General features: G+C 35.2%; 1 protein-coding gene across 1 annotated transcript in view; it reads right to left on the minus strand.

Moving 5' to 3' along the window:
* Nucleotides 1-12745, minus strand: part of LOC106868711 (complement component C1q receptor-like) — a 200156-nt gene that overhangs the window by 57178 nt on the left and 130233 nt on the right. Inside the window, exon 6 of the mRNA XM_052968783.1 lies at nucleotides 10844-10997. Within this exon, the coding sequence (XP_052824743.1) occupies nucleotides 10844-10997 (154 nt within the window). The remainder of the gene's footprint in view (nucleotides 1-10843; nucleotides 10998-12745) is intronic.

A 12745-nucleotide genomic window follows, 5' to 3' on the forward strand; every position in this document is an offset into this window, starting at 1 on the left:
AAATGTGCAACAAGGTGGAAAAAAGAGTTCTCAAATACCAGAGGTAGAGTAATATGCTTTATTTAAAAGCAGCAGAAACATAAAAAGCTGTTACTCAGAGTTTCATGTTCCCGTTCATCAGACAGTTTTGTTAGAAATGGGAGAGAAATGATGATGCAATAAAAACTAATATAAATTAAAAAACATGGATCTGTTTCATTGGTCATTTCAAATAGCAGTCTTAGGTATGCAATGAACAAAATAAACAAAACAAATGAATTCAATATAGATTCACCCTATTTTTAAAAAATCAAAGAAAACCTTAAATTGAAAAAATGGGTTCAGAATACATATTGTAAATAATTATATTTGAATTAATGCTCGATTAACACATTAAAATTAAAATAAAATTTACGTTGCATTAAAATAAAAAATAAAAATTTTACAACAGTATATACGCATACTAGACTATCTACAACATACATATATACATCAAAATACACAGATGCATACGTACAGACAATATATGTATAGAGGCATATATTTGTAAGACATAAATACATGCATGAATATGCATGTATTTATCTCTCTTTCTTTCTCTATTTCTTTCTTCCCTTCTTTCTTTCTTTCTTTCTTCGCGAAAATCACACTTTCTCCCTTTCTACATAAGTAATGTCCTTTATACATTACTTTTCTCAACCCTTACTTCCCCCCTCCATAAGTTTCAGATACACTTGCCTGTTCCAACACTGAATAATTTTCGTATGCGAGCATAATTGCATGCATATGTGTATATGTATACAGGTGTATTTGTGCATGTATTTATGTCTTACAAATATATGCCTATATATGTATATTGTCTGTATGTATGCATCTGTGTATTTTGATGTATATATGTATGTTGTATGCCTATATACAGTTGTAAAATTTTTATTTTTTATTTTAATGCAGTGTAAATTTTATTTTAATTTTAATGTGTTAATTGAGTGTTAATTCGAATATAATTATTTGCAATATGTATTTTGAACCCACTTTTCAATTTAAGGTTTTCTTTGATTTTTTTTTAAACAGGGTGAATCTATATTGAATTCATTTGTTTTATTTATTTTGTTCATTGCATACCTAAGACTGTTATTTGAAACGACCAATGGAACAGATTCATGTTTTTTTAATTTATATTAGTTTTGATTGCATCGTCATTTCTCTCCCATTTCTAACAAAACTGTCCGATGAATGGGAACATGAAACTCTAAGTAACAGCTTTTTGTTATATTTTTGCTGCATTTAAATAAAGTATATATATATATATATATATATATATATATATATATATATATACACACACACATCTACATCTATATAACAGCCTACTAACAACTCTACCAGTGTATATATGAACTGTGGATATTGGAGTATGACTACCTTCTCTGTATATTTCCTATTTAGTACTGCGGATGTTTCATTTATGAGAATGTACTCCTGTATTTTCTGAGTGTTGGGTCCTTTGGGTGTTTGGATAAAATGCGGATGTCAAATTGGCCCAGTGTGCCTCCATGTTGGTCTTTGGTATGTTGGTAGAGTATGGAGGACTGCTTTTGTCGTCATATTGTTTCAAATGTTCATTTAGTCTCTCTGCAATGCTTTTAGATATCTCACCTATGTATATCATGTTCTTGTCTTTACAAGCACCCTCTATGCACTTTATGTTGTAGACTACATTTCTAGTTCTACAGTTAATTCCAGGGTTAATCTTACATACCATGCGGTTATCATTGGTACATATGGTATTCTCAAAGGGGTACGTCCAACATAGTTGTGATCTGATGGAGCTCCCTAGCTTTTCAATGATCTTAATGTTGAGTTTGGCCTCCTTCACAGGTTTCCTAAATCTTTGGGCTAGTTCTCCATGGGCTGTGGCCTCTACAGACATCACTCTTTGATATTTGTTGGTCTTGTACCATGTGTTCACCCTCTTTGCTTCATCACAAACTCTTTGTATCCTATTCCAGTCTTTACTTCTATATCTAGAAAGTAAAGTACCACTGGTTTCATTACATACAATGCTATCTAATTTCTTTCTAGCTCCCCTGTATACCTGAACCCTATCTTTCTGGTCATATCCAGAGAATTGCATGCAGTGCATGAAGTTCTGTTTCTTTGTTTCATAGGATTCGGATAGTGGGAAATGTTGTTCATTATCCTAACTGAGTCTGTTATCAATATGTTGATTTTTATGTTGTGTGACAAAGCTGAGTTCTTGTGAACAACATATTTAGAAGCTATGGGTTTCATGTAATAGGAGTGGAGGAGCTGTACTCTGCTGTTTACAGTCTCTAACCAAAGTTCAGTATCAAGGACAGGAAGTCTATTATTAGGGTGCCTAATCTACAGTTACCTTGATACTTTGGTGGATGGAGTTAGCTATGTGCTGGATGCTCTCCATTATGCTCATCTCAGTTTCTACATTACAATTACTAGAGTTCATCCCAACTAGAATATTAATGTCATCTACATATCAACAGTAAAGCAAAACAGTTGTGGATTGTTCCGCTAAGGATTGTTAAGTTTTCTGTTCCACCATGTCATAAAGAGGCTCCCCACCCCACATGAACACACAAACACATGAATATGCAGAATACATGCATACGTACACGCATGTATACATATATGCATACACACACATGCATATGTGCATGTACATACATACATACTTACATATGTGTATACACATGTACACTGTTGCACACATAAATAAACAAACAAGCAAACAAACAAAAAGAATGCAGCTCTGAGACAGAGTCAACAACTATTGAAGCAAGACACAACAAAAATTTTAGAAAAAATAAATAAGTAAATGAGTGGAAATTGAACCAGTGAGTGTGTTAAGTTAGAAGGTACTAAAAGAGAATAACTCTCCCTAGACACAATAAAATATGCTTCAACACACGAATTTAGATAAAGAATCTTGCAAACCAAATACAAAAACGAAACTAGAAATATAATTTCTCTCAATTTGATTATGCTTTGTAGTGTTTAGTAGGAATGGTTAGGGTTAGGGTGTAGTGTTGGTTGTGGTGGTGGTGGTAATAGTATCCATGGAAAATAAACTAATGAATAAATGAATGTGTTTATTTCCATGACTTGACACATGTAAGGCATAGCTGTGTGGTTGAAAAGTTCACTTCACAACTATGTGATTTTGAGTTCAGTCCCACTGCATGATACCTTGGGCAGCTGTCTTCTACTACAGCCCTGAGCTGACCAGTGCTTTGGGAATGAATTTGGTTGTTGGAAAATGTGAAGCCTAGTCTTGAAGGATTTTAGTTTATCATTATGATCCAAGTATTTTAAGATTTGCTTTTATCGTAGAGGTCTCTATTTGATGTACTTTTAAGTTTTGGAATATGAATACAGACATTGTTTTTTAAGTGATAATATAAACACAGACATAGACTGACACGAGCATACACATTACAAACACACATACACACACACACATTTATACATTTGTGGCAGATTTCCATACAATTTCTGTCTCCCAATTTCACCCACAAAGTATCAGTCTACCTGAGGCTAGAGTAGAAGACACTTGCTTAAGATGCTATGTTGTAGTACCACATATGAGACCACATAATTGTGAAGCAAACTTAATTACATAGCCATGTCAACAACTATCAAGAACTTCCTTGTTGACTGATTTTTGCTGATGTAGACCATTGTTTTCTTCAGTTTTCTGATTTTTATTCTATGATTGATGATTATCTCTGAGAAATGTGGTAAGCATCCTTAGCAAGGGGAATAAGTTACTTGTAAGCCCCTACAGTTGACAACTTTTATGATAAGCAATACAAAGGAATTTTTTTGCTTGCACTGAAAATTATTAGTCAAATGTCCTTCAAATCAAATTCATATCTTACTGTCTTAAAGAAAGAAGAACACACTGGATAATGTAGTCCTATATGTATTAGCTTGGAGAAAGATAGGATGCTCTTGATTGGAAAGCTTTTGATCATAGGTTTGATTAATCAGGGTTAATCTGAGGCTAAACAACAACAATGGCAATAATGATGACAACAACAACAACAACAACAACATACAATGACTTCCTAACTTGGCATGAGGTCACACATTTCCAGGTGTGAGTCATGTATTGAGTGAATTGATGATTCTCTCCAAGTATATGACTTATTTATTTTATTGAGACAAGATGAAAGGGAAAAGTGAAGCCCTTCAGAATTTGAAACTAAAATGTAGAAAGTCATAACAAAATAACACCTTAATACTTTCATCAATGTATTTCTAATTAGTTTCAATTGATTTTCAACATAATCAAGCATTTTGGAGAGGGTTTAATAAAATATCTGTGCATATATTGGGCTCCAGGTCTGCTCTGATTAAACATAAGTATAATCAGAGGCATTTCAGCTGAAAACCTTCAGTCTTTCTATAGATATCTATACAACTATATTATCTAGTAAGTGCTTCCCCAATTTTCTAAGGTGGCAGGATGTCATTTGAGGGCAATTTAGTTCCTAGCAGGAGTGACCTCATAGATGCTTCCTTATTGGTTCATTATATATTGGTAAATTGTCTTGGTGTTTCGTTCAGAGGAAAGATAATGATGAATTTGATACAGAGAATCAATTGATCTAAAATAACCAACCCAAGTAAGAAAAATAAATACTGATTATAAATTAATATTATAATGAGATTTTACATGAGATTTAAATTTGAATAGGAATATTTCAATATGGGCAGTGTTAGATAGTATGAAGGCATTTATTCTCATACTTTTTGATATGAGGGTTGACTGAAAAGTTCATAGGCTGACCGAGATGCTCTCATGGAATATGATTAAATGAGGCTTACTTTCAAAATAGTCCCTTTTATATCCTTCTATATGTTGAATATACAGATTTCATGAAGTGGGGATAGACACAACTGTTTTCACACAATGTACTTCAAATTACTCCACCAAACACGATACTTCAATAAATACAAACTCTCAACGACTTCCTACAACTTCCATGAACTCTCAATGACTCCTACAACCTATCTCATCTCAACTAATTGTTATAAGAGTTTGGCTAGTCCACTCTTCCAATCTCACATGGGTGTCAATGACTCTCGCCACAACATCTCCCCCTTTAAGATTTAACTTCCTAGGGAAGTTTAATATTTCTTCCATTTAGGCACTACTTCCAACCATTCTGTTTGTTTCCTCTTTCTTGTGCTGCTACACCTAGGTTCAACTTCTTGTGGTGTTGGAACATCAAAGGTATCATAGAGTACTTCCATGGGTATCTCTTTTCTTTCTTCCGTATATCTATTTTTTAGCTGGTTTAAATGTCTTTTGTGTTCCCATTTTTTGCCTCTTATCATACACATCGTTTTGCCTTTTCATTTTGTTACTATTCTATCTTCCCAACCTTCCCTTCCATTTTTATATATTTTGAAAAACACCTTGTAACTGATATTAAAATACTTTGTCGTATTTGTAGTGTTTTCCCTATTTGTTTTCTTCCTGGTAACGACTTGTCAAAAATTGACTTTATTTCTCCACAGGCGACTTGCCTGAACAAGTGTTTGGGTTTGGTGTTATCCTATAAACCCTCAAGAATTGTGTCAATGCTGCATCATGATTTGTTTAATACTCTTTTAAATATATCCATGAACCATTTTGCTTGTCTGTTTGATGTATAAATGTGTGTGTGCTTGTAATGTGAATAGACATGTGGAAGGGATCTCTGAGGGAGAATAGTTTCTGGACAGAGGTTAGGGTAGGGTACATGTGTAGATACAACTAACGAATTCTGCTGAAGCAAAGCTGGATACTCATTTCTGATTTCATCTGAAAGAAAGAGCATCCTTATTCTTGCCTTTCATTCTACTATTTCGGCTTGCTGTTTATCTGTCATTAGAATATATTTCTTTTTTTATCTCTTGCCTTTCTACCACTGATGCTCATGATGGCAATAAGGGTAAGGATCAGTAATGACATTTTGAGACCATTTTCTGAGGAAGATGATGTGGCAGTCTGGATAAAAAAAATAGTAAAGCTTGTGACAAAGTTGCCACTTTACTTTGAGGTAAGTGCACTGAATTTGTATCTAGAAATGGATGAAGTGGATCAGTTGAAAGTGGAGAAGATCAAAAAGTAACTGAAGGATGTGTATATGGAAGGAGTATTCAAAGCAAGCTTGAGAGAGTGGGATGGACAGGTGAGTGAGTTGACTATGTGAGCAAGTTGATGACAGAGGTGATGAATACAATATTCCTGGAAAGAGGGCCAGTAGATGAACTATTGATGGACAGTAGCACAGCATTTCATTCAGAACAGTTGAAGGAGATGCTTGAAAGATGAAACATCAGATGTTTCTTCAGAGTTGGAAATAGGATAATGAAATGACACCATTGCACAATCAAAGCCATGACTGAGAGGAGGTGAATCTCCCCCTTCGAGGCAGCATTTTGGTACACTAGATCATCCAGGTGGATGGATGATTATGAAATAGCATAGAGGGGCAGTGATCTTTGGATCAGGTGGGATGTATGGAAGAGTGAAGGGAGACATTGGGACCAGAAGTGACGAGAAGTGATGTCATGTCAGGAAGTGGGGGCATTCTTTGTCAGGACATTGAGGGGAACAGATGTAGGGAAGGGGTCTCTGAGGGAGAGTAGTTTCTGGCCAGAAGTTGGGGTAGTGTACATGTGTAGGTATGGCCAACAAATTCTGCTAATCCTTAAGAAGCAAAGCTGGATACTCTGTTCTGATTTTGTCTTGAAGTAAAGGTATCCTTATTTTTGCCTTTCCTTCTACAATATGTCTGCTGGATCAGGGCTAACTTGGGGTTAAACGAAAACAGTAACAACAACAATAAAAGAAGATGATAAAGTAAATGAAAGCTCACTTTTCCAATGCTTTATTTCTCACATTTCTTTGACCTTATGATAGAACCAGTAAAATGTTGGTTAATAAATTTTACTAGTCATAAAACTAATTATTTTTCAAATCATAAGAATCCATTGTACTGGTGCTTATCTCTGGTTCTTAAATACTTAAGTAATGAAGAGGCAAATCTTCTCCTAGATATGATGTTGTCTTATCACAGGAAGAATTGTGAGAGGAATTGAGCCCAGAACTATAAGCTATCAAATCATTCTTCCACTGCTTGCTGCAATGAGTTGTACCACATCAGGATTTTACTAACTTTTATCAACTTTACCATTTGAAGTCTAAATTGTGAAGTAAACTACATACTAATTAATGAAGAGCTAATGTAATTGTAATGAGCAGTGTAGCCAAGATTTGAACACCAGCTAATAATGAACCAAGATTGAAAAGTGGTATCTCAAACTGCCTGAAAATTTTCCTTGGATAAGTTGTCTTGGTTCCTAGTCAATCCTGAAAAATTTCAGCTCCTAACTACATATGGTTCTGATTTTATGGGTATTCAAAGTAGGAAGCTGAGCTGAATTTGAGGATTATAAACAAATAATAGTGAAAAGACTATAGATGTCCCAATTATTTTCAAAGTGATCTTAAAAATGAAAAGTCAATTTCAAAATATTGCATCCTGCAACAGCCATTACAACAGTTTCAAGTAATATTTTGAAAGAAGACACAAATGTTTATTATACTGCAAAATTGAAAATATTTAGATCTGGAATTATTAATTATTGAAAAATGGCTTTAGACTCAAATCAACCATGTTTGATTCTCAGAAATCTAATGTGGAATGATTTTTTTCAAAGTTTTCTTGAAAAAATATCAACAGAACATGGATTTTCAGATAAAAAGGATTTCAACTCTTAACATAAAGTTATTTGCCTCTAAAATAAGCTATTAACTAATCAATCCTACAAACCAAGTTGTTGGCACTCCGTCGCTTATGACGTCAAGGGTTCCAGTTGATCCGATCAACGGAACAGCTTGCTTGTGAAATTAACGTGCAAGTGGCTGAGCACTCCACAGACACGTGTACCCTTCTCGGGGATATTTAGCATGACACAGTGTGATAAGGCTTACCCTTTGAATTACAGGTACAACAGAAACAGGAAGTAAGAGTGAGAGAAAGTTGTGGTGAAAAAGTACAGCAGGGTTCACCACCATCCCCTGCCGGAGCCTCGTGGAGCTTTAGGAGTTTTCATTCAATAAACACTCACAATGCCTGGTCTGGGAATCGAAACCGCGATCGTATGACTGCGAGTCCGCTGCCCTAACCACCGGGCCATTGCGCTTCCACACAAACCAAGTACACAATATCTATAGGTATAAATGAGGGAAAATTCAATGTTAGATCCTTTGGAAGTGGTGTATTTCTTTGAAAACAATAGCAAAATGTAAACTCTTTTCTGGAAGAAACTAGCTGCAATAAATTCTATAATTCAAAGAGTTTCATACAGTTGACTCATAGAAAAGCTGGATTGAGGCACTCACAAAAGCAGTGTTCATTGTAAAGCAGCCTGTCTGTTTGAGATATGATATCAGTCAGCTCATCAAAATGTCAAACTCATGGTTGTAGCTGTCAGTAAAGAAGTGCATTACAGAAAACTGATGTCAATGTTGGTTTGTGATTTGTCAAAGGGTGCATGTTGAACCACTGTTAACTATCCTATCAGTGAAACATTGAGAAATCACTTAGGGAGTCTTCTTACAGAGCAATATGAGGCAGATGATGATATCAGCATCAGTCAGTGGGAGCAACTGATTTTGCTAAACTCACAGTGTGAGTGAGCTCACATTTCAGCATTTTCTAGATGAATTGGTTTCTAGATTACAGATGCTGACTTCTCACTATTTCATCACAAATTATCAAAGCAACATTTTAATGATGCAAAAGAACAGTTTGTTGAAAGTACTTGCCTAATAGTTTTAGACTTCACTGAAAGCTATTCTTTCATCATTCAAGATGCTGTGCTGTGCAAGTGTTCCACTCTCAAGCAACATTACACCTAATGGTTTTATATGTTAATGATTATAGCATCAATCAATTGTTTACATCAGTGATCACATGACACTTTCAGTTCATTGTTTTCAAAAAGTGACCAACAATTTCTTGAAACAGCTATGTCTCATTATCACTAAATTGATTTACTTTAGCAATGGGTGTACTGGACAAAAACAGCAAAAACTTTGCAAATTTTTTTCATCACCAAGATGACTTTGTATTAACTAGCATTTAGAATTTTTTTCCACTTCCCATGGAGGTACTACCAAATGAAAAACAGCACTTGCAAGTTTGCAATGTCCAGTTTCCAACCAGATCTTAACACCTGTGCAGCTATTCAGATATTGTGAGGAAAACATTCCAAGCTTCAAATATTTTGTTTCTTCTGATGAAGTTACCTCACAGTAACGTTTTCTTGAACGAAAAAAAGTTTACTTCTGCTAAAATAATTCCTGGCACTTGTGATAACTGTTGTTTCATTTCAACATCTAAAACCGCAGTACAAATTTCAAGCATTTTCACATTTGCTGACATGTTTGCATTTGAATTTTCACAAGATGTATTGACATTAATTGCAACTGCATGCGAATAGGCATATCACAGTAGTTATTGTAAAACAGTGTTAAAGATATTTCAACCAAAGATATTCAAGTGAAAAGCATGAGTCCTGCAGGTCCATACAATTGTTCAAATGGCCTAAGCATGATGATTGTTGTTGGACTTTGTCCAATCAAATTCTTAGCCACTACAACAGATCAGAATTATATAATGGGAGAGGAAAACATTTTTAGAATTTCAGAGTTATTTCTTTAGGTTAAGATGTATATTTCTCTTTGTAGACATTGAGGATCCATTGTACCTCACAGCTAGTACATATGATCCATTCTACCTAACAGCTAGTACATTTGCCATAAATTTCTTTTCCTACTTCAAACTTTTGAAAAACGTTTACAACCTTTTTTCACTGCTTTCAATTTAACACTATTTGCAAAGGATCCAAAATTGGATTTTCATTCATTTGTGCCTAAAACTACTGTGTACTTAGTTTTCCCCATGAATCTACGAATTAAAGTAGTAGAAAGACCAGGGACTTCCATAAAATCCCTGATCTGTAGAACATGCCCCTTTGAAAGAATCCCCTGTATGGATAGAAACTGATATAGTGTGCAGAGTAAACCCACAAATAAACTGTAAAACCAGGAATGTAGTCTATAGTATAAGATGTACAGAGGGACACAGCAGTAACAGGACACAACAACATACATTGGAGAAACAACATGTAGCATAGGTGAGCAGATATGTGAACACTGGTAGGAACTCAAGGAGGAGAAAAGCTCACCAATGTTCTACCAACACACTCAATTAGAAAATGGCGGCTCAGCTGACAACACAGATGTTAGAATCTTAACAACACACATGACACTCAGGCAGATTACGGGTCACACACATAATATACAAGCATACATACACATACTAAAGACAAAATACGAGAAAAAAATAAGACAAGTACAAACAGTGTAATATACAAATACATATGCATATTAAATGCATAGACACACACACACACACACATGCACACAAACATATGTGCAGATAGAGATACATACCACAGAAGGACAAAATGGAATAAGTAGAACAAGAGGAGCCACATGGGATAGAGAGTCACTGACGAAGCCACAGAAGGTGCGACAAAAAAACTTTGACAGACATAAATTAAAACAAATATGACGATCAAATAAATAGTCCATTTGAAAAGAATCATGCATTTTTCCTCTCAAAATATGCTTCACATCCTCTTTTTTTCTTCACAAATACAATGATAACCACACTACAAGTATTAATGTAACAGACTCTTCTTTCTCTCAGAAATATGAAACAATTTAAAATAAGATCAAACTTTACAGAAAACTTACATGTTTGTTATACTCTTTAGTTCAACATCAATTAGTAAATCTTCTTTCTTTATATTCAGGCGTATTGCTAGCATATTTGTTAACCGTTTCTTTATTGCTTCCACCTTTAGCATGTTTGGTGATTCAATTACAAGAATTGTCAAAGTATTGTTTCCTACAAACATAAAGTAGTTATAATTAAAACAATTATGACAATGAGAAAAAAGTTGTCATTGGATAGTTCTAATAAAGTTTTATTAACTCTTTCACTACTTGTTTATCTTGAGATCAGCTCTTGTTTTGAGATAATAGAACCCCCCACCACCACCACCACAACCTCCTTTTGTTTTAAAGTGCTTATTATTTAAACTTTTTGTTCTGTTCCAAACACTAAATTAACAAAGGAAAAAGTTATTTTATTAAATTCCTTCAACTTCTTCATTATTTAAGAAAATATTTAAAATACATACACAGTATATATCATGATAATTATGGTAATAAAAGGGTTATAGCAGAAGGTGAAGGCACAGATAGACTTATGGAAAGGTACTGGATAACTAAACTTTTGTTCATAGAATATTGATCATAGAAATGATAGGCAATGCTCCTTCAAATCAAACCCTAATATCTTGAAGAAGGGGTATCACAATGGATGGGGTAGTCATAGACAATACTATGCATTTCCTTCCCTGTCAAAACAAATGGAATGTTCAAGGTCTGTGATGTCTTTGATTATGTGTCACTTCAAACAAGCATGAATTAGGGCTAAAAAAGAAACAGGTGTGGTTATGTAGATGCACAGGTGTGACTGTGTGGAGGTGCAGGTGTGGCTGTGTGGTGGCACAAGTGTGGTTGTGTGGCAAGAGGCTTGTTTCCCAACTGCATGGTTCTGGGTTCAGTCCCATTGTGTGGCACCTTGGGCAAGCATCTTCTATATATATCCATCTATTTATCCATTTGGCTATCTAAATTTCATTCTATCCACCCATCTATCTTTCTGTCCATCTGTCTATCTGTCTGTCTATCTTTCTTTCTTTCTTTCAAATTGGATGGAATTTGTTAAGGCAGATTTTATATAGGCACAGGAGTGACTGTGTGGTAAGTAGCTTGCTTACCAACCACATGGTTCCGGGTTCAGTTCCACTGCGTGGCACCTTGGGCAAGTGTCTTCTACTATAGCCTCGGGCCGACCAAAGCCTTGTGAGTGGATTTGGTAGACAGAAACTGAAAGAAGCCCATCGTATATATATATATATATGTATATGTATGTGTGTGTATATGTTTGTGTGTCTGTGTTTGTCCCCCTCAACATCGCTTGACAACCGATGCTAGTGTGTTTACACCCCCGTAACTTAGCAGTTCAGCAAAAGACACAGATAGAATAAGTACTAGGCTGACAAAGAATAAGTCCTGGGGTCAATTAGCTCGACTAAAGGCAGTGCTCCAGCATGGCCACAGTCAGATAACTGAAACAAATAAAAAAGAATAAAGAATGTGTGGATGCCCTTTCTGTTGCCAACATTCAAGAAAGGTAATATTCCCTTATGCCCAGACATGTTTTCAGAAAAGATTGGAAATGTAGGCAATGACTTGCATGACATTGACACTTGCTTAAAAACTATCACATGATGTCAAGGCAAGGAGACAATACAACACACACACACACACATGTATACGCTTTACTCTTACTCTTTTGCTTGTTTCAGTCATTTGACTGAGGCCATGCTAGAGCACCGCCTTTAGTTGAGTAAATTGGCCCCAGGACTTATTCTTTGTAAGCCTAGTACTTATTCTATCTGTGTCTTTTGCCGAACTGCTAAGTTACAGGGACATAAGCACAGCACTATCGGTTGTCAAGCGATGTTGGGGGGACAAACACAGATACACAAACATATACACACACATACATACATACACACATAT

This window comes from Octopus bimaculoides, chromosome 6 (assembly GCF_001194135.2).
Source record: "Octopus bimaculoides isolate UCB-OBI-ISO-001 chromosome 6, ASM119413v2, whole genome shotgun sequence".
NCBI classification, from domain to species: domain Eukaryota; kingdom Metazoa; phylum Mollusca; class Cephalopoda; order Octopoda; family Octopodidae; genus Octopus; species Octopus bimaculoides.